This window comes from Bufo gargarizans, chromosome 8, assembly GCF_014858855.1.
Source record: "Bufo gargarizans isolate SCDJY-AF-19 chromosome 8, ASM1485885v1, whole genome shotgun sequence".
Taxonomy (NCBI): Eukaryota; Metazoa; Chordata; class Amphibia; order Anura; family Bufonidae; genus Bufo; species Bufo gargarizans.
This window is the reverse complement of record NC_058087.1, coordinates 108770718-108794619: the sequence shown is the minus strand read 5'-3', so window position 1 is coordinate 108794619 and position 23902 is coordinate 108770718. Positions and strand designations below refer to the sequence as shown.

General features: G+C 46.1%; 1 protein-coding gene across 2 annotated transcripts in view; it reads left to right on the top strand.

Moving 5' to 3' along the window:
- Window positions 1–23902, top strand: part of GLS (glutaminase) — a 1258313-nt gene that overhangs the window by 722785 nt on the left and 511626 nt on the right. For both annotated transcript variants that reach the window (XM_044303244.1, XM_044303245.1), the window contains exon 10: window positions 23103–23169. In XM_044303244.1, the coding sequence (XP_044159179.1) occupies window positions 23103–23169 (67 nt within the window). The remainder of the gene's footprint in view (window positions 1–23102; window positions 23170–23902) is intronic.

Below are 23902 nucleotides of genomic sequence, written 5' to 3'. Positions count from 1 at the left end.
ATGCCCACAGTAAAATTTATCTTAATGGAAAGATTCTGAGCCAAGCACTAACCTTATAAAACTTAAACGCCCTATAGCATACATACTAGCCTTAGGGGTCCGTGATCCATGTCAGTTTTTTTCTTCCGTGGGTCTTCCTTAATTTTTGGAGGATCCACGGATATGAAGAAAAAATCGTTTTGGTGTCAGCCTGGCCGTGCGGATCCAAACGGATCCATCCTGACTTACAGTGCAAGTCAATGGGGACGGATCCGTTTGACGTTGACACAATATGGTGCAATTGCAAACTGATCCGTCCCCCATTGACTTTCAACGTAAAGTTAGGAGTCCCTATTAACCACCTCCGGACCGCCTAACGCAGATGTGCGGTCCGGAGGTGGCAGGGCTGCGCACAGTCACGCATATACGCGTCATCTCGCGAGACGCGAGATGACGCGAGTATGCGCCCGCGCGTGCGCAGTTCGCGCCGGCATTTCATTGAGAAGTATTTTGTCAGCAACCTGCCAGCCAATGATCGTGGCTGGCAGGTTGCTGATTTTTTAAAAATCCAATCAAAGTGCCAGATAGCAGATCATATTTGTAAATATGATCTGTTATATGGCTGCCTGCTCCTCTGCTGGTTCTTTTCGTCGGTTGGATCCAGCAGAGGAGCAGGCTTCACAGTGAGTACACCAAACATCACACTATAGCCCCTGATCACCCCCCTGAACCCCAATTAACCCTTTGATCACCCCTGTCAATCACAAGTGAAAAGAAAAAAGTGATTAGTGCAAACTGTCACTTTTTTTTTTACTGTTATTGACCGTTAGGTTTTAGGTATAGTTTAGGTCCCTTGGTTAGGTAGTTAGCGCCCAGCCCACCGCACCGCAGTCCGTTATTCGCTGATTAGCGTATCGCTAATCAGCATTTGTACTTTTATAGTATCTGGAAGTGATCAAAACTGATCACGGTCAGATCTATAATAGTACTAGTGTCACTTTAGTTCGCCCTCCACCCAAAACGCAGAGTTTGCCCAATCAGGCCTGATCGGTCGCCCACACGTGCGTTCGCCCACACCCGCCCCACCGCAGTGACCAAAAAAATTTTTTTTTTGATCACTGCACATTCACTTTACACGCACTGCGGCGATAAAAAAATCTGTTTTGATATTTTTTTATCAACCGCAGCAGCCTCCGGTACTTCGCTAGCCTCCCCTTTTTAAGACAGGCTTGCTTTTTTTTTCTTGGGTAGTCTCAGGGAATACCCCTAAATTTAGTTGCCCACATGTCTAACAGGGGGTATTCTTCTGAAGAGGCCTACAGGCTTCTGACCCAGTCGGATGAGGAGTGGGAACCCTCATCTGATGAATCCAGCGGGTCAGAATACGAACCTGTAGAAAGCAGTGGCTCTCTGACCCAAAGTTCGGACGAGGAGGCTGAGGTCCCTGATACCACCAGGCGTACCCGGCCCCGTGTCGCTAGACCGCAGGATCCGCTTCAAGAGCAGCAGAGTGGGGCTGGTGCTGTCGGATTACGTGGTGAGGCATACACCAGCAGCCCAGCCCTCCCTGGACCTAGTACCAGCACTGCCGTACAACCTGTTGAAGTAGCGAGCACCAGAAGGGCAGTTGAAGCTGGTACGGTGGCACGTGCAGTAGTGACCCCGTCGCAGCCACCGCAAAGACGTGCCCGTAGAGCCCCTAGAATCCCAGAGGTGCTGGCAAACCCTGATTGGCAGTCCCCAACTTCAGCCGCACCTGTAGTTTTCCCTTTCACTGCCCAGTCTGGAGTTCGGGTTGAGACGGCTCAGATCGGTTCGGCCCTGGGATTTTTTGAGCTGTTCTTGACTGCGGAGCTTTTAGACATAGTTGTAGCCGAAACAAACAGGTTTGCCACACAATTTATCACCGCTAACCCGGGAAGCTTTTATGCCCAGCCTTTCCGGTGGAAACCAGTCCAAGTTTCCGAACTTGAAACTTTTCTGGGCCTCCTCCTCAACATGGGCCTGACAAAAAAGCATGAATTGCGGTCATATTGGTCCACGAACCCGATTCATCACATGCCCATGTTCTCTGCTGCTATGTCCAGGGCACGTTTTGAGGCCATCCTGCGGTTCCTGCACTTTAGTGACAACACCGCCTCCCGTCCCAGGGGCCACCCTGCTTTTGACCGGCTCCACAAAATTCGGCCCCTCATAGACCATTTCAACCAGAAATTTGCAGATATTTATACCCCAGAGCAAAACATCTGCATAGACGAGTCCCTGATACATTTTACCGGGCGCCTTGGCTTCAAACAATACATCCCAAGCAAGCGCGCCCGGTATGGGGTCAAATTGTATAAGCTCTGTGAAAGGGCCACAGGCTATACCCACAAATTTCGGGTCTATGAGGGAAAAGATCAGACCCTGGAGCCGGTCGGTTGCCCTGACTACCTGGGGAGCAGTGGGAAGACAGTTTGGGACTTGGTGACACCCTTATTCGGCAAGGGGTACCATCTTTATGTGGACAATTTTTACACAAGTGTGGCCCTCTTTAGGCATTTGTTTCTAGAACGGATTGGCGCCTGTGGTACTGCGCGAACTAGTCGCGCGGGCTTCCCCCAACGGCTCGTTACCACCCGTCTTGCAAGGGGGCAGAGGGCCGCACTGTGTAACGAAGAACTGCTCGCGGTGAAATGGAGAGACAAGCGTGACGTTTACATGCTCTCCTCCATTCACGCAGACACGACAATACAAATTGAGCGAGCAACCCGTGTCATTGAAAAGCCCCTCTCAGTCCACGACTATAACCTCCACGTGGGAGGGGTCGACTTCAATGACCAGATGTTGTCTCCGTATTTAGTTTCCCGACGCACCAGACGCTGGTATAAGAAGGTGTCTGTATATTTAATTCAATTGGCTCTGTACAATAGTTTTGTTCTCTACAGTAAGGCTGGGAGAACTGGATCCTTCCTCAAATTTCAGGAAGAGATCATCGAGAACCTCCTGTATCCAGGAGGTTCCGTGGCCCCAACCACCAGTGTAGTTAGCCGTCTACACGAGCGACATTTCCCCAATGTCGTTCCTGGTACCTCAACCCAACCGTCACCCCGAAAAAGATGTCGTGTCTGTAGCAGGAGTGGAATAAGGCGTGACACCCGCTATTTCTGTCCTGACTGTCCGGACCACCCTGCCCTATGCTTTGGAGAGTGTTTCCGGAAGTACCACTCACAGGTACACTATTAGCATAGGGATCACATCTCACCAGGATAGGCACACAGGGCTATTAGGGCCCATTCACTCACAGCTGCTGCAAACGTCTCCTTTCACATGGGACAAAGTGCATAACGCACTTCGCCACATCTTTGGGCGATTTGCGCTTTGCACATTGACCCATGGGGAAGGAGAGGTTTGTTCTATAAAGGTAAAAAAAAAAAAAAAAAAAAAACACCAGTAAGCAAACACGTTAATGTTCAGTTAAAAAAGTTAAAGTTACATGTTCTGTTGCAAAGTTAATAAAATTATTGCGTTGCGGCCTGGTTTTTTCTTTTTCTTTTTTTTCTTCTTTTTTTACCTTCCAGGTGGACCAACCTATTGACTAGCTGCAGCACCGATGTGCATTCTGACAGAAGCATTGCGCTGCTGTCAGATTACACGCAAGTCGGTGTATGCGGCGCTGCAAGACGGGATTTTCTCCTCTGCAGTGACAGATACGTTTGCCGAGGCATACGAGCTGAGGAGGAGGCGGCGTTCCTATGCTTTGGCAAGCACTTTGTGTGTATATATATTATATATATATATATATAAAAATAAAAAATCCCGGCAATGATTTATTCATCCACATCGATTGATGTGAATGGAGAAATCTGGTTTGCCAGGGCATACGAGCTAAGTGGGTATGGATGTAGGGCGGAGCTCCTATGTCCTGGCAGACGCCTTTCCCCTCCATTTTTTTTTTTGGGCAGAGATTTTTTCATCCACATTGATCGATGCGAATGAAGAAATCTGTGCCGTTCATTTTTTTCTTTCAGCCCAGAAAAAATCTCATTACCTGTATGCTCAATATAAGGAGAATAGCAGAAACTCCTAATGCTGGCCATACATGTAATGATTGCGGAGACCCTCAAATGCCAGGGCAGTACAAATACCCCACAACTGACCCCATTTTGGAAAGAAGACACCCCAAGGTATTTGCTGAGGGGCATATTGAGTCCATGAAAGATTAAAATTTTTGTCTTAAGTTAGCGGAAAGTGAGACTTTGTGAGAAAAAAAAATAATAATCAATTTCCACTAACTTATGCAAAAAAATAAAAAATTCTATGAACTTGCCAGGCCCCTCATTGGATACCTTGGGGTGTCTTCTTTCCAAAGTGGGGTCACATGTGGGGTATTTATACTGCCCTGGCTTTTTAGGGGCCCTAAAGCGTGAGAAGAAGTCTGGGATCCAAATGTCTAAAAATGCCCTCCTAAAAGGTATTTGGGCCCCTTTGCGCATCTAGGCTGCAAAAAAGTGTCACACATCTGGTATCGCCGTACTCAGGAGAAGTTGGGGAATGTGTTTTTGGGTGTCATTTTACATATATCCATGCTGGGTGAGAAAAATATCTTGGTCAAATGCCAACTTTGTATAAAAAAATTGGAAAAGTTGTCTTTTGCCAAGATATTTCTCTCACCCAGCATGGGTATATGTAAAATGACACCCCAAAACACATTCCCCAACTTCTCCTGAGTACGGCGATACCAGATGTGTCACACTTTTTTGCTGCCAAGTTGGGCAAAGGGGCACATATTCCAAAGTGCACCTTTCGGATTTCACCGGTCATTTTTTACAGATTTTGATTGCAAAGTTTTTCTCACACATATGGGCCCCTAAATTGCCAGGGCAGTATAACTACCCCACAAGTGACCCCATTTTGGAAAGAAGACACCCCAAGGTATTCCGTGAGGGGCATGGTGAGTTCCTAGAATTTTTTATTTTTTGTCGCAAGTTAGTGGAATATGAGACTTTGTAAGGAAAAAAGAGAAAAAAAAAAAAATCATCATTTTCCGCTAACTTGTGACAAAAAATAAAAAATTCTAGGAACTCGCCATGCCCCTCACGGAATACCTTGAGGTGTCTTCTTTCCAAAATGGGGTCACTTGTGGCGTAGTTATACTGCCCTGGCAATTTAGGGGCCCAAATGTGTGAGAAGTACCTTGCAATCAAAATGTGTAAAAAATGGCCTGCAAAATCTGAAAGGTGCACTTTGGAATATGTGCCCCTTTGCCCACCTTGGCAGCAAAAAAGTGTGACACATCTGGTATCGCCGTACTCAGGAGAAGTTGGGGAATGTGTTTTGGGGTGTCATTTTACATATAACCATGCTGGATGAGAGAAATATCTTGGCAAAAGACAACTTTTTCCATTTTTTTATACAAAGTTGGCATTTGACCAAGATATTTTTCTCACCCAGCATGGGTATATGTAAAATGACACCCCAAAACACATTCCCCAACTTCTCCGGAGTACGGCGATACCAGATGTGTCACACTTTTTTGCTGCGAAGGTGGGCAAAGGGGCACATATTCCAAAGTGCACCTTTTGGATTTCACCGGTCATTTTTTACACATTTTGATTGCAAAGTTCTTCTCACACATTTGGGCCCCTAAATTGCCAGGGCAGTATAACTACCCCACAAGTGACCCCATTTTGGAAAGAAGACACCCCAAGGTATTCTGTGAGGGGCATGTTGAGTTCCTAGAATTTTTATTTTTTTTTGTCGCAAGTTAGTGGAATATGAGACTTTGTAAGAAAAAATAAAAAAAATAAAATCATCATTATTTTCCGCTAACTTGTGACAAAAAATAAAAAGTTCTATGAACTCACTATGCCCATCAGCGAATACCTTAGGGTGTCTACTTTCCGAAATGGGGTCATTTGTGGGGGTTTTCTACTGTTTGGGCATTGTAGAACCTCAGGAATCATGACAGGTGCTCAGAAAGTCAGAGCTGTTTCAAAAAGCGGAAATTCACATTTTTGTACCATAGTTTGTAAATGCTATAACTTTTACCCAAACCATTTTTTTTTTTTTGCCCAAACATTTTTTTTTTTATCAAAGACATGTAGAACAATAAATTTGGCGAAAAATTTATATATGGATGTCGTTTTTTTTGCAAAATTTTACAGCTGAAAGTGAAAAATGTCATTTTTTTGCAAAAAAATCGTTACATTTTGATTAATAACAAAAAAAGTAAAACTGCCAGCAGCAATGAAATACCACCAAATGAAAGCTCTATTAGTGAGAAGAAAAGGAGGTAAAATTCATTTGTATGGTAAGTTGCATGACCGAGCGATAAACGGTGAAAGTAGTGTAGTGCCGAAGTGTAAAAAGTGCTCTGGTCATGAAGGGGGTTTCACCTAGCGGGGCTGAAGTGGTTAATATACCATCGGATCAGAGTTTTCTCCAATCCGATGGTATATTTTAACTTGAAGCGTCCCTATCACCATGGGAACGCCTATATGTTAGAATATACCATCAGATTTGAGTTACATCGTGAAAACTCATATCCGACAGTATATTCTAACACAGAGGCATTCCCATAGTGATGGGGACGCTTCAAGTTAGAATATACTGAGAACTGTGTACATGACTGCTGCCTGCCCCCCCCCCTCCCTCCCTCTATTGTATTACCTCATTGGTGGCCAGTATGCAGCCCCCTTCCCTCCCTCTATTGTATTAACTCATTGGTGGCCACTGTGCGGCCCCCCTCCCTCCCTCTATTGTATTAACTCATTGGTGGCCAGTGTGCGGCCCCCCCTCCCCCCATTATTGGTGGCAGCGGAGAGTTCCGATCGGAGTCCCAGTTTAATCGCTGGGGCTCCGATCGGTAACCATGGCAACCAGGACGCTACTGCAGTCCTGGTTGTCATGGTTACTTAGCAATATTAGAAGCATCATACTTACCTGCTGCGCTGTCTGTGACTGACCGGGAGCTCCTTCTATTGGTAAGTGACTCTCCGCTGCCACCAATGATCGGCTGGAAGAGGGGAAGCCGCACACTGGCCACCAATGACTTAATACAATAGAGGGAGGGAGGGGGGGCGGGGGGAGGCCGCACACTGGCCACCAATGAGTCAATACAATAGAGGGAGGGAGGGAGGGCGGCGGGAGGCCGCACACTGGCCACCAATGAGTTAATACAATAGAGGGAGGGAGGGGGGTCCGGGGGAACCGCACACTGGCTACCAATGAGTTAATACAATAGAGGAAGGGGGGGCCGCACACTGGCCACCAATGAGTTAATACAATAGAGGGAGTGGCACCTGAGGGGTTAATTGTGCGGATCGGGGGCTGCCAGGCGGCAGGGGGCAGTCATGTACACAGTTCGTAGTATATTCTAGCTAGAAGCGTCCCCATCACTATGGGAACGCCTCTGTGTTAGAATATACTGTCGGATCTGAGTTTTTCCGTCTGTATGAAAGTAACCTACGGATCACGGACGCGGATGCCAGTCTTGTGTGCATCCGTGTTCTTTCACGGACCCATTGACTTGAATGGGTCTGTGAACCGTTGTCCGTCAAAAAAATAGGACAGGTCCTATTTTTTGGACGGACAGGAAACACGGATCACGTCCACTGATGAACAACGGTGTATTTTCCGAGTTTTCAACAGACCCATTGAAAGTCAATGGGTCCGCAGAAAATCACGGAAAACGGAACAACGGCCACGGATTCACACAACGGTCGTGTGCATGAGGCCTTATCCTGACATCTCAGGCGCTAGTGGAGGGAGTCTGCAAACTTCAAGGGCATCTGTCAGCAGATTTGTACCTATAAATCTGGCTGACCTGTTGCATATGTGCTTGGCAGCTGAAGGAATCTTTGTAGGTCCCATGTTCATATGTGCCCACATAGCTGAGATTTTTTTTATTTTATATATGCAAATGAGATTCTAGGAGCAATGTTGATGTTGCCGTTACACCTAGAGGCTCTGATTTCTGTGCAACTGCTGCACCCTCTGCACTTTGATTGACTAGGTAAGGCATAATGACGTTTCCACTGGCTGGCGCATTCGATCAAATTGGAGGGGGCACAGCAGTTGCAGAGCCTCTAGGTGTAACGGTAACGCCTCAGTTGCTCCCAGAGTCTGATTTGCATATATTGAAGCACACATGCAACAAGTCAGCCAGTTTCATAAGCACAAATCTGCTGACCGATGCCCTCTAAGGCTGTAGCAAGTGTCGCTGTAGCAAGGTATCATTTCTTTGGGGGCACTCGTTTGATGAACTGGCTGATATTACTGCTACACCCAGGCATCCGGATTTCTACTGTCCCACAACATATTCAGTTCCACTTCTTTTACCCCTTTTATTATCAAACTGTTATTGTTTTGCATTATATTTGTTTGTATTTTTACCTTTTGATAACTATTTTTTGTATGGACTGTCCTTTTACATGTTAAAACTTCACTTTAATTAGAGCCTCCTTGTGCTCTAAATGATTTCACGACCTCAGAAGAAGCATTACGTATATTTGTGTATAAACCCTATGGGCCAGATTTATCATTACTCTGACAGCTCACTCCACTTTCACATATGGCTAAAGTCAGTTTTAGCCAAGTCAGATTTATGATCGGCCCTTTAAGACTGTAATAAATGTGGTTTGACGGGAGCAGTTTATCCGTCAGTGAGCAGCTTTACAAAAGTCACACATCTTTACGAAAAAGTCAAACGTTTTATGAAAAAGTTGCATGTTCTATTAAAATGTCTCATAAGATGAGCATGGTCCTCACTGGAGTGACTTTTTAAATAGTCCCAATAGTAAATCTGTCTAGAGATTCATTTACATAAGAAAACATGCCCACTTTCAGAAAACTGGTGAGCATAGTGCAGAGCAGAAAAAAATTGGTGCGCAGTTTTAGTATTTGGGACTTTTTAGGGACTTTTTCACTCCATTATTCTGACCTGAGCTAAAGATAAATCTGGCCCTATAAATACTAGAAAGAGTAGTTTGTTGGAGTGGGTAATTGTGAATTATCTAGTTTTAAGGCGTTTTGTCCTCTTAATATGACAAGTGGTGGCAGCTAATATCCCTTAGGTGTGGATGGCAGATAGCTAAAGGGGGAAGATTCAGTGTAACCCTGTAGCTTAACCCCTTAGAGACTGGGCTCATTTTCACCTTAAGGACCAGGTCATTTTTGCAAATCTGACCAGTGTCACTTTATGTGGTGATAACTTTAAAACGCTTTGACTTATCCAGGGCATTCTCGGATAGTTTTTTCATCACATTTTGTACTTCATGACACTGGTAAAATGGAGTAAAAAAAAATCATTTTTATTTATAAAAAAATACCTAATTTGCCAAAGATTTGGAAAAATTAGCAAATTTCAATTTCTCTACTTCTATAATACATAGTACTACCTACAAAAATAGTTTTTACTTTACATTCCCCATATCTCTAATTCATGTTAGGATAATTTTGGTAATTACATTTTATTTTTGGGGGACGTTACAAGGCTTAGAACTTTAGAAGTAAATCTTGAAATTTCTCAGAAATTTTCAAAAACTAACAACCAACTTTTTAAAGACCAGTTCAGGTCTGAAGTCACTTTGTGAGGCTTACATAATAGAAAACACCCAAAAATGACCCCATTCTAGAAACTTCACCCCTCAAGGTATTCAAAACTGATTTTATAAAAACGTCTTTAACCCTTTAGGTGTTTCACAAGAATTAATGGAAACTAGAGATACAATTTCAAAATTTCATTTTTTGGGCAGATTTTCCAGTTTAATATTTTTTTTCCCAGTTGCAAACCAAGGGTTAACAGCCAAACAAAACTCAATATTTATGGCCCTGATTCTGTAGTTTACAGAAACACCCTGTATGTGGTTGTAAACCGCTGTACGGGCACATGACAGAGCGCAGAACTAAAGGAACGCTATATGGTTTTTGATGCACCCCTAGAGTAGAAACTCCAAAAAGTTACCCCATTTTAGAAACTACGGGATAGGGTGGCAGTTTTGTTGGTACTAATTTAGGGTACATATGATTTTTGGTTGCTCTATATTACATTTTTTGTGAGGCAAGGTAACAAGAAATAGCTCTTTTGGCACCTTTTTTGTTATTTGTTAGATCATGTGGTATTTTTATAGACCAGGTTGTCACGGACGTGGCAATACCTAAAATGTATTCTATTTTATACTATATTATGTAAGTTTTACACAATGATTTTTTTTTTAACGTTTTTGGGCGATTATCTTGGGTAGGGTATGATTTTTGCGGGATGAGATGACGGTTTGATTGGCACTATTTTGGGGTGCGTATGACTTTTTTTGATTGCTTCCTACTACACTTTTTGTGATGTAAGGTGACAAAAAATGGCTTTATTTACACCGTTTTTATTAAACTGTTTTTATGGTGTTCACCTGAGGGGTTAGAGCATGTGATATTTTTATAGAGCAAGTTATTACGGACACAGTGATTCCTAATATGTATATTTTTTTATTTATTTATGTAAGTTTTACACAATTATTTAATTTTGAAACAAAAAAAAATCATGTTTTAGTGTCTCCATAGTCTGAAAGCCATAGGTTTTTTTTCAGTTTTTGGGCGATTATCTTAGGTAGGCTCTCATTTTTTGCAGGATGAGATGACGGTTTGATTGGCACTATTTTGGGGTGCATATAACTTTTTGATCGCTTGATATTACACTTTTTGTGATGTAAGGTGAAAAAAAAATGGTTTATTTAGCACAGTTTTTATTTTTGACGGTGTTCTTCTGAGGGGTTAGGTCATGGGATATGTTTATAGAGCCGGTTGATACGCACGCGGCGATACCTAATTTGTCACCGGACCCACCCACGCATTTAGCCAGGGTGCATACTCAATGATTTGAGCAGGCACTGGGTTCCGATTACCGCTCGCCGGTGATCAGAAATACATAGGACGTACTGATATGCCCTGTAACGGATCACCTGGCACCCCGACTGAGTACCTCCGTTGCTGGATGCTCCTAGCGTTTCCTGAGGTCTCCAAGCACTCTGGCAGACACCACCATCACCAAACCGAAGAAGCATATAAATCCTCTCAAACATGTGAATGCTGTAGACAGTGGAATAGGAAACTATACGAATAGGTTTACACTCCTAGCAGTCAAACTGGAACAGCATACCATAAATCCTCCCCCAAGAATGAGACGACACTTCACTTTGAGGGTTAAAACAGGAACGGACTTTATTTAGACATAGCACACCTACTTTAACCCCCCCCCCAACAGCCTCGTTAACATACAATAGGGCACATGGAGGACTATAGTACAAGGAAGGGTGGGACCCGACAAAAGCAAGGGCTGATGGAAGATTTGAGGAGGGACAGAGCAGCTGGTTTAAACTAGTCTCCCAGTGTCCCTGAGACAACACCTTGCTGGGGAATCAATGGGACAGAAAAAAGGGGGAGGGGGCACAGAACAGCAATGCCTTTAATATAGTAAACATTACAGTTGACAATACATAGCAATACAATTTAACCAAACCCAAAATAACATACATAATATTTAAGACAGCCTGAATGCAATCTGCTATACAGTCTTAAAGGGCATTGTTCCTAAAAGTCATAATATGTCCACGGATGGACCTTAAAGGGCCAGTAGCAGCAATATAAAATACCACATGCCCAAATTGCATTCAAACGTACAAATTTACCAGGGGCCATAGTCAGCAGGTAGGAGGCGAGTAGCCAGTCCTCTCCAATGCCCAGTGGCGAGGCGGGTTCCGCCACATTTCTCCCCTTTCCCATTGAGACTATCCAGACTCCAGACCTCCAGTCGGTCTGGGGCTCTGATAGTCAGCTGGCTTTTCTCAAAGGGTGTAGATGTCCCTATGGCCCCCTGCCACTTGTGCCCAGTTGTAGATCCATGGCTTGGGGGGAAGGTAACCAGGGTGCCCTCTCCCCTGATGGAACAAAGCTGTTGCTGGGGGAAAGGGGTAACAGGCTCCTCTCTCTGCGACACCCTCCCTTGTTGTAGGGGAAAACAGACTGCCTCTCCTTCCAATACATTGTCCTGTTGTTGTGGACCAGGACAGACTGTCCATATCTCCAGTGGTGTAGGTACAGAAACTACGGTTCCATCTGCACTGTTGTGGGGCTTACTGTCTCCCCTTGGTGTGCTAGGCTGCCGCTGGGGAGAGGGGGTAACAAACTCCTCTCCCTTACACACTTTCAGCCACTGGGGGGAGGGGGTAACAGGCTCCTCTCCCTGAAACGTAGACTGCCAGTGGGGAGAGGAGGTAACAGGCTCCTCTCCTTGCGACACCCTCTCTTGTTGTAGGGGAAAAGCGACTGTCTCCCCTTCCAATACTTTGTCTTGCTGTTGGGGACCAGGACAGATTGTCCATATCTCCAGTGGTGCAGGTACAGAGACTACGGTCCCATCTGCACTGTTGTGGGGCTTACTGTCTCCCCTTGGTGGGCTAGGCTGCCGCTGGGGAGGAGGAACGAGACTCTCCCCTCCCGGTGAAATATTCTGCCGCTGGGGATCTGGTCCAACTGCCCAGCATCCCTGTAGGGCCGGTAGAGAGACCGCAGTCCCATCTCCACCTGCCATCTGTGGATCTTCCTATGACCAGTCGATAAGGTCCCTCATTTCTGGAGCCGGTTGGGGGGTAGGAGGTACCGAATGCAAGTCTCCTGATGACGGGCTTAGTTGTTGGGGAGGGGGAACGAAACTCACCGCTCCCAATGGTGTACAGTCCATAAGCCCCATCAGGTTAGAGACAGGCAGTGTCACTTGATTATATAAGTTTACATAATTCTGTTCGATCTCCCACTGCTCTGGTGGTACTTGCAGGGTATAGGATGACTGACTGGAGCTGAACAGGTGCTGGTAATCCTGCTCCAGTTCCCATTCCTGGACAGCTAGTTCAATCAGGTCTGGCCTTAGGTCTTCGGCCATAGGGAGATCCAGCACGGCCTCTCTGTAGTCAAATATGTCCCAAAGCCGTGACTCTGCCGCACTCCCAAATTCCGGTTCTGCAAAGTTCCCCCATAATAAGCCAGGGCCATTATAATCCTTGCCCTCGGGTTTGTCAAATTTGGCCATTCCGGGAACCCGCTGAACAGCGTACCAACGTAGCGCTTGGTATGCATCATCGAGACCCAGTTCCCTCCATGCCAGTGAATTAAGTTGTATCACCAATTCCTCCTGGGCCTGTTCTCCCAGCATAGGTATCTGTAGGGCCACTCTGGCCTGTAACCACTGCTCCTTGCTGGGAAGACGCTAACCTCGCCAACGCTGGACACCTTCTAGGGTTTCTTCCCACATCTCTTGTCGGGCGCTCTCTCTGCAGTCCAACCTGGTTGCCTCTCCTATTGGCTTGACCAGTGGTGCCAAGAGGTTCTGTAACCTCCGGTTAAATTAATTTCCTACCTCGAGCGTTGTCTAGGGACTCGCTGGTTCTATGCTGCTCCATAATAATTCCTGTGTCTCCAGGGTGTTGTTCCTCTCACACCAGGACGCCATCCCACCGATGCCACCAATGTAACGGATCACCTGGCACCCCGACTGAGTACCTCCGTTGCTGGACGCTCCTAGCGTTTCCTGAGGTCTCCAAACTCTCTGGCAGACACCACCATCACCGAACCGAAGAAGCATGTGAATGCTGTAGACAGTGGAATTGGAAACCATACAAATAGGTTTACGCTCCTAGCAGTCAAACTGGAACAGCATACCATAAATCCTCCCCCAAGAATGAGACGACACTTCACTTTGAGGGTTAAAACAGGAACGGACTTTATTTAGACATAGCACACCTACTTTAAACCCCCCCCCCCCAACAGCCTCATTTACATACAATAGGGCACATGGAGGACTATAGTACAAGGAAGGGTGGGGCCCGACTATAGCAAGGTCTGATGGGAGATTTGATGAGGGACAGAGCAGCTGGTTTAAACTAGTCTCCCAGTGTCCCTGAGACAACACCTTGCTGGGGAAACAATGGGACAGGAAAAAGGGGGAGGAGAAGAGGCACAGAACAGCAATGCCTTTAATATAGTAAACATTACAGTTGACAATACATAGCAATACAATTTAACCCATAATAACATACATGATATTTAAGACAGCCTGAATGCAATCTGCTATACAGTCTTAAAGAGCATTGTTCCTGTAACGGACCGTTTCAGCAGACAAGGGGTTAAAATCCGTTTAGGCGATATGCCCCTTTCTGAGAGACAGGCACAGCTACTGCAGAACACCAACCTCCCGAACTGGATACAAAATAGCACTCCAAACTGGAACCTCGCGAATAGCTGCCAGCAGACGAACAGGAAAAGCATCCAATCAGCTTACACTCCTGGCAATCAGTCTCTAACAGCATACAGGGAATCCCCCCAATAACGAGACAAGGCTCAGTGTTGAGGGTCAAGCAGTGCTCTGACGTGCTGGCACACTCAGCCTGGTTTTTATTACAGTTGTTGCAAATACAGGTCTGCCCACAGGGTTTTGAAATACAACCAATCAGTAATTCACAACACACACAATGTAAATACAGCAACCAATCGTTCCCGCCCCCTAGAGGACCAGAAGGGAGACTGCGACACAGAACAGATACAACACATCCCCACAATGCATCATGGTTTCCTCCTCTCTGTCCCAGAGACAACCGAGGGCCATCCAATTATCTCTCAGGACAAAGGGGAGATCGCCAATACACATGTGGAGACAACAGGACAGACATCACCATTTAAACACACAATGGGACAATGGGACAATAGAACCACACCCAGCATATTCCTCCCAAGCTGACAAGTTACACTTATTATAAATTGTTACAACTTTGTGAGGTTACATTGTCCATACATATAACTTACATCAATTTAAACAGTATAACTTGGGGACAAACCTATCCAAAATTCCCTGGAATAGGTTCAGGGGTTTAAAAGTTAGTATGGGCCATAATCCTGAGGCAAGAGGCGTTTAAACAGGCCTCTCCAAAACCCAGTGGCGAGGTTGGTTTCGCCACACATCTCCCCCCCCCTAGGGAAGACTAACTAGATACCTGACCTCACGCTGGTCGGTACCTGAGTTAGTCTGGCAACCCACCCACAACCCAATACTGGACCTGTTGAATTTAGTAGGCTGTCTCTGTCCAGTGAATCCACCAAGGTTATATTGGTAGCTGGTACTCCCGGTCTTTGAGTTGCTCCCTGGCTTGGAGTGGAGGTTGCTTTGTGGGCAGGGATCAGCGGGACTCTGCCCTGGTGCCAGCACTACCACGGAAGAAGCCTGGTTTGAGTCTGGTTGTTGGAGGGAGAAACCGACTGTCTCCCCTTTGGCTAAATAGCTCTGTTGCTGTAATAGCTCTGTGCTGTAAGTGCAGAGACCACGGTCCCATCTGCACTGTTGTGGGGCTTACTGTCTCCCCCTGGTGCGTTAAGCTGCCGCTGGGGAGAGGGGGTAACAAGCTCCTCTCCCATACATACTTCCAGCCGCTGGGGAGGGCGACCGACCGCCTCCGCTCCCAATACAGTGTCCTGCTGCTGGGGAAAGGAGACTGGGCTCTCTATTCTCTGTAGGACACTCTGCCGCTGGGGGACAGGACTGAGTGTCTCTACCCCCTGTGCTGTAAGTGCAGAGATCACAGTCCCATCTGCACAGTTGTGGGGCTTACTGTCTCCCCCTGGTGCGTTAAGCTGCCGCTGGGGAATGGAGACTAGGCTCCCAGTTCCCAACAAATCATGCTGCTGCTGGGGGGCAGGAACAACTACCACTGCCCCCTGTAACTCAGCCTGCCACTGGGGAGGGAGGACGTTGCTCTCCTCTCCCTGCATTTCACACTGCCTTCCCGGCATATCACTCTGCTGCTGGGGGGGCAGGAACAACTACTTCTGCCCCCTGTAACTCAGCCTTCCGCTGGGGATGGAGGACGCTGCTCTCCTCTCCCTGCACTTCACACTGCCGCTGGGGAATGGAGACTGGGCTCCCTCTGTCCCGCAACTGTAACTTCCGATGGAGGTCCACCCAACGTGGCAGCTGACCGTCACCTTCTGCCCGGTATAGCAGGGTCTTGAACACTAGACTCCTCACGAACTTCACGTATTTCTCAGCTGGATTGGGTCCGAAGAAGTTCAGCCGCAACCACATCATACGGTCAAATTCCTCCACAGAGTATCTGTACTCCACTGTTGGTTCCATCCTGGTGCTTTTAGGGTCGCTGTACTGAGACATGCGTTGCCCTTAAGTTGTAAAATCCAAAGAAATGGTGTCTCCTGTAGCTGACCTTCTGGCTGTAGGTACGATCCCGCTGCTTGCCACCAATGTAACAGACCGTTTCAGCAGACAAGGGGTTAAAATCTGTTTAGGCGATATGCCCCTTTCTGAGAGACAGGCACAGCTACTGCAGAACACCAACCTCCCGAACTGGATACAAAATAGCACTCCAAACTGGAACCTCGCGAATAGCTGCCAGCAGACGAACAGGAAAAGCATCCAATCAGCTTACACTCCTGGCAATCAGTCTCTAACAGCATACAGGGAATCCCCCCAATAACGAGACAAGGCTCAGTGTTGAGGGTCAAGCAGTGCTCTGACGTGCTGGCACACTCAGCCTGGTTTTTATTACAGTTGTTGCAAATACAGGTCTGCCCACAGGGTTTTGAAATACAACCAATCAGTAATTCACAACACACACAATGTAAATACAGCAACCAATCGTTCCCGCCCCCTAGAGGACCAGAAGGGAGACTGCGACACAGAACAGATACAACACATCCCCACAATGCATCATGGTTTCCTCCTCTCTGTCCCAGAGACAACCGAGGGCCATCCAATTATCTCTCAGGACAAAGGGGAGATCGCCAATACACATGTGGAGACAACAGGACAGACATCACCATTTAAACACACAATGGGACAATGGGACAATAGAACCACACCCAGCATATTCCTCCCAAGCTGACAAGTTACACTTATTATAAATTGTTACAACTTTGTGAGGTTACATTGTCCATACATATAACTTACATCAATTTAAACAGTATAACTTGGGGACAAACCTATCCAAAATTCCCTGGAATAGGTTCAGGGGTTTAAAAGTTAGTATGGGCCATAATCCTGAGGCAAGAGGCGTTTAAACAGGCCTCTCCAAAACCCAGTGGCGAGGTTGGTTTCGCCACACATCTCCCCCCCCTAGGGAAGACTAACTAGATACCTGACCTCACGCTGGTCGGTACCTGAGTTAGTCTGGCAACCCACCCACAACCCAATACTGGACCTGTTGAATTTAGTAGGCTGTCTCTGTCCAGTGAATCCACCAAGGTTATATTGGTAGCTGGTACTCCCGGTCTTTGAGTTGCTCCCTGGCTTGGAGTGGAGGTTGCTTTGTGGGCAGGGATCAGCGGGACTCTGCCCTGGTGCCAGCACTACCACGGAAGAAGCCTGGTTTGAGTCTGGTTGTTGGAGGGAGAAACCGACTGTCTCCCCTTTGGCTAAATAGCTCTGTTGCTGTAATAGCTCTGTGCTGTAAGTGCAGAGACCACGGTCCCATCTGCACTGTTGTGGGGCTTACTGTCTCCCCCTGGTGCGTTAAGCTGCCGCTGGGGAGAGGGGGTAACAAGCTCCTCTCCCATACATACTTCCAGCCGCTGGGGAGGGCGACCGACCGCCTCCGCTCCCAATACAGTGTCCTGCTGCTGGGGAAAGGAGACTGGGCTCTCTATTCTCTGTAGGACACTCTGCCGCTGGGGGACAGGACTGAGTGTCTCTACCCCCTGTGCTGTAAGTGCAGAGATCACAGTCCCATCTGCACAGTTGTGGGGCTTACTGTCTCCCCCTGGTGCGTTAAGCTGCCGCTGGGGAATGGAGACTAGGCTCCCAGTTCCCAACAAATCATGCTGCTGCTGGGGGGCAGGAACAACTACCACTGCCCCCTGTAACTCAGCCTGCCACTGGGGAGGGAGGACGTTGCTCTCCTCTCCCTGCATTTCACACTGCCTTCCCGGCATATCACTCTGCTGCTGGGGGGGCAGGAACAACTACTTCTGCCCCCTGTAACTCAGCCTTCCGCTGGGGATGGAGGACGCTGCTCTCCTCTCCCTGCACTTCACACTGCCGCTGGGGAATGGAGACTGGGCTCCCTCTGTCCCGCAACTGTAACTTCCGATGGAGGTCCACCCAACGTGGCAGCTGACCGTCACCTTCTGCCCGGTATAGCAGGGTCTTGAACACTAGACTCCTCACGAACTTCACGTATTTCTCAGCTGGATTGGGTCCGAAGAAGTTCAGCCGCAACCACATCATACGGTCAAATTCCTCCACAGAGTATCTGTACTCCACTGTTGGTTCCATCCTGGTGCTTTTAGGGTCGCTGTACTGAGACATGCGTTGCCCTTAAGTTGTAAAATCCAAAGAAATGGTGTCTCCTGTAGCTGACCTTCTGGCTGTAGGTACGATCCCGCTGCTTGCCACCAATGTAACAGACCGTTTCAGCAGACAAGGGGTTAAAATCTGTTTAGGCGATATGCCCCTTTCTGAGAGACAGGCACAGCTACTGCAGAACACCAACCTCCCGAACTGGATACAAAATAGCACTCCAAACTGGAACCTCGCGAGTAGCTTACATTCCTGGCAATTAGTCTCTAACAGCATACAGGGAATCCCTCCAATAACGAGACAAGGCTCCGTGTTGAGGGTCAAGCAGTGCTCTGATGTGCTGGCACACTCAGCCTGGTTTTTATTACAGTTGTTGCAAATACAGGTCCGCCCACAGGGTTTTGAAATACAACCAATCAGTAATTCACAACACACACAATGTAAATACAGCAACCAATAGTTCCCGCCCCCTAGAGGACCAGAAGGGAGACTGCGACACAGAACAGATCCAACACATCCCCACAATGCATCATGGTTTCCTCCTCTCTGTCCCAGAGACAACCGAGGGCCATCCAATTATCTCTCAGGACAAAGGGGAGATCGCCAATACACATGTGGAGACAACAGGACAGACATCACCATTTAAACACACAATGGGACAATAGAACCACACCCAGCATATTCCTCCCAAGCTGACAAGTTACACTTATTATAAATTGTTACAACTTTGTGAGGTTACATTGTCCATACATATAACTTACATCAATTTAAACAGTATAACTTGGGGACAAACCTATCCAAAATTCCCTGGAATAGGTTCAGGGGTTTAAAAGTTAGTATGGGCCATAATCCTCAGGCAAGAGGCGTTTAAACAGGCCTCTCCAAAACCCAGTGGCGAGGTTGGTTTCGCCACAGTTCCTAAAAGTCATAATATGTCCACGGATGGTCCTTAAAGGGCCAGTAGCAGCAATATAAAATACCACATGCCCAAATTGCATTCAAACGTACAAATTTACCAGGGGCCATAGTCAGCAGGTAGGAGGCGGGTAGCCAGTACACTCCAATGCCCTTAAAGTCCCATCCTAAGTTGTGGTCCTGACAGATGTACTAAAAACTTTTTGCTATGATATAGTTACATAGTTAATGTGGTTGAAAAAATACATCCAGCATAAAGGCAGGGCAGAGTGCTGGTTGCAGAGTGCGATTGCATTTGTGTTTTTGCGTTTGTATCTGTATTTCGCCATAGCAATGTGCACCTGCATACAGGGTTGTGCGGGTTGAACCCCCCCCCACATTTTTTTCTTTGTAGTATATATTGGAGGCGTGGCGATCTCCAAGCAGTCATGCACACCTGACCTGTAAGGCTACTTTCACACTAGCGTTCGGGCGGATCCGCTCATAATAATGCAGACGGAGGCTCCGTTCAGAACGGATCCGTCTGCATTATTTTTAGCATAGAACAGCTAAGTGTGAAAATAGCCTAGTACGGATCCGTCCAGACTTTCAATGTAAAGTCAATGGGGGACGGATCCGCTTGAAGATTGAGCCACATTGTGGCATCTTCAAACGGATCCGTCCCCATTGACTTACATTGAAAGTCTGGACGGATCCGCACGCCTCCGCACGGCCAGGCGGACACCCGAACGCTGCAAGCAGCGTTCAGCTGTCCGCCTGTCCGTGCGGAGGCGAGCGGAGCGGAGGCTGAACGCCGCCAGACTGATGCAGTCTGAGCGGATCCGCCTCCATTCAGACTGCATCAGGGCTGGACGGCTGCGTTCGGGTCCGCTCGTGAGCCCCTTCAAACGGAGCTCATGAGCGGAAACCCGAACGCTAGTGTGAAAGTAGCCTTAGGCTGCCCTGGAGGCTGGTTTTAAAGTCAGTATAAAACTGAGTCTGCTTATATAGCACCTACCAGTAGCCATTTGGCTCCAGGAGAAGTATATAGTGGGCTCAGCATGCATGTTGGTACTTGCATCCCTGGATCCGATGAAAGCTGTAATGGCACCGGACGGGGTTAAAGGCAGAGTGTGCTTGGCGTGCATGCTGTACCTGCGCTCCCTGGACTTTGTGTTGCTTTCATGGCAGGTAGGAACTAGTGTTAGGGACCACTCATGGAAGCGACCTTGACGTGGTGAGTGGCTTATTACGCTTTGGCCAAAATGTACACCAATGCCTCATTCAACATCCAGCATAGAGGCAGGGCAGAGTGCTGGTTGCAGAGTGCGATTGCATTTGTGTTTTTGCGTTTGTATCTGTATTTCGCCATAGCAATGTGCACCTTCATACAGGGTTGTGCGGGCTGAAAAAATACATAAGTCCATCAAGTTCAACCAAGGGATAGTTGGGGACGGAAATCCCAGAAGGAAGTGAGACTCAGATTTGTACACATGTTCATAAACAATAATGTCATTTACTTTTAAGAATTCATCTACACCCTTTTTTAAAACCATCCACTGTTCCTGCTGGGACCACACCCGGAGGTAGTCTATTCCACAGATTTACAGTTCTTACAGTAAAGAAGCTTTGACGCTTCTGGAGACTGAACTTTTTCTTCTCCAGTCGGAGGCAGTGCCCCCTTGTCTTTTCAGGGCATTTTACATGGAACAGTTTACCATATTTTTGTATGCCCATTTATATATTTGTATATGTTAATCATGTCCTACCTTAGACTTCTCTTCTCAAGACTAAATACATTTAATTATTTTATTATTTTAATCTTTCTTAATAACTAAGAGCCTTCATGCCCCTTATCAGTTTAGTTGCTCTCCTTTGTACTTTTTCCAGTTCCAAAGCATCCTTTCTATAGACTGGTGCCCAGAACTGAACTGTATATTCCAGATTAGGCCGTACCAACGCTTTAGAGGTGTGGCCTGCTCTATACATGCATGATTATTCAGTGTGTTCTCTCCCACTGACTCTGTTAGGTGTAACAGTGTGTACCATGACCGTCAAGTCTAAACCTGACCCACCCAGTAATCTGTCTATCCAATCTGCAATATATTGAACCCAGGCACCCTTAAAAGGGTGTTCTGATTATAGAAAGTTATCCCCATCCATAGGATAGGGGATAACTATCACATTGTTGGAGGTCCTACTGCAGAATCCCCCACCAGTCAAGGGAATGGGGGCCCTGTGCCCCGTGGAGCCCACCTTGAAATTGACAGAGCAGCAGCCATGCCATCCATTTCAGGAGAGCTCCAAAGGGTACTGGGCCCCCGTTCTTGTAATTGGTGTGGGTCTCAACAGTAGGATCTCCACCGATCTGATAGTTATACACAACTTTCTATAACCAGAATATCCCTTTAAGACAACAAACTGCCAGATAGAATAGAACCCCTACCTCCAGCATTTGTCTGACCTTTCTTCAGGCCTCCTCCTATCCTTTGTACAGTATTCATCCTACTGGTTGCTATGTTCAACCTGCGTCCTGGGTTTGCATGCCTAATATCATCTAAACAAGCATATTTACAAGTGTGTGCCAGCTCAGGACTAGCCTCTTTGGCGCTTTTTTCCATTATCCCTTCTTCTGTTACCCAGTTACTAACTGTAACTCGGCTACTGATCTTGGGGTCCCAATCTTGCCCTCCTCCACCAACATTTATTTCACAGGCCAAATGTAGTAAGTTGAGCATTTAGATCCAAAACCTGGCTTCCAAATATACAGCATTAGAGATGAGTAAATTGATTCTAATGAAGCAATTTGTCTCATTAGCAGGATTTCTTCACCTGTGGGGCCTATCCCCACAGGTGAAGTTCCTACCAGCCTCTGAGATTCACAAGCCTGGCCCTGACAACTTCCTGCGTGCACTGCTTAGCTGTTCCAATTAGCAGAACAATAGCAAAGACTCTGGTTTGGCTTTTGAGCAGCTACTGCACAGGTGCCGCTACACCTCCTGGTAGGGGGCGCCTGTGCAGTTGCTGCTCTGAAGCTGTAACTTTTTTATCGCTATTTCTTTCTTTATTTTTTTCAGATAAACAAATAAAACTATGCTGACACAGTTTTTTATTATTGGATTTATTGTGTGGGTTCAATATCATAACCCAATATAACTTTATTAATTATACACCATAAAATAATTTTTTAAGAAAAAATAAATAAATTGTATTTTATGTCACCAGATTCTAGGAGCTTAACTTTATTATGTAGCTGTTAATAGAGCTGTATGAGGGCATGTTCTTTGCGGGATGAGTGGTAGTTTCCATTGGCACCATTTTCAACCAAAGTGGTGCACCCTTTATATTAGGTTCTGTAGCAGGGTATTTACATAAAAACCTAACAAGTATATGTACTGTGTATTGCAATAATACTTAATTTGAAATGCCCAATTCATGACATTAGCAATAGCCTATTTACGTTCTATCATTTCTTCACTGATTTTGTACTTCTAACTAGAGATGAGCGAATTTCATATTTTGAAATTAGTTTGCGCTTTGTTTGGTAGTAAAAACAGAATTGCGTTATGGATTCCATTACCACGGACCATAACAAAATTCTATGATGGAATGCCTTTAGAGGCATTCCATTATTCATTCCGTCATAATAGAAGTCTATGGCCTACATAACGTATCCGTCCCGTTTCCGTTATGCAGGGGAGTAAAGTCATTCCGTTATGCATTCTGTCATGGAATTGCGTTAAGGTCCATGGTAACGGAATCCATAACGCAATCCTGCTTTTACCACCAAACAAAATTTACTCATCCCTACTTCTCACTTAGCCATATTTATTTTGTTTTGCCAGATTTTAACATATTTATAGTTATCCATAAATTACTATTATTAATATATATTTATTTCTAGGTTCCAGTCTGAGAGAGAAAGTGGAGACAGGAATTTTGCCATTGGATATTACTTGAAAGAAAAAAAGGTTTCCATTTTTTGTCTCTTTATAATCAAAAGTATGTATATAAAAGGTATACACCGATCAGACATAATATTAAAGCCACTGACAGGTAAGGTGAATAGCATTGATTACAGTACATGAGACAGGTACTTATACACTTTGGTCTCCCACTAGAATTTGTCAACGCCATATTCCTGATGTATGATACTCCTTCAGCGAGACTATGTATAAACAAAGCTCTCGCAGCACCTTTTCATATGCGCAATGGGACGCAACAGGGTTGCCCCTTATCACTAATCCTTTTTGTCCTCTCCCTAGAACCATTGTTAGCCTCTATTAGACTCCATCCAGACATAAAAGGGTTTGATGATGGCAAAAATGTACATACCTCAGCCGCATATGCCAATGACATCTTACCGACACTGCCGAACCCATTCTTCGCCCTACCAGCGCTGCATTGTATGTTACAGGAATATGGCGTGATATCAAACTTTAAAATAAACGCCTCTAAATCAGAAGCACTAGGCCTCAATATTAGTAAAGAAGAAATACAAACCCTGCACTCCCAACACCCCTTTCATTGGCCAAAATCATATATCACATATCTAGGTATAAAAATTTATTCCAAATGGAGCGAATTATATTCGCTCAATTACGCCCAGATCCCGAACACCTTTAATCAAATATTATCCTCGTGGTCCCTACCCTTCTTATCCTGGATGGGACGTAAAAACCTAATAAAAGCATTACTGCTCCC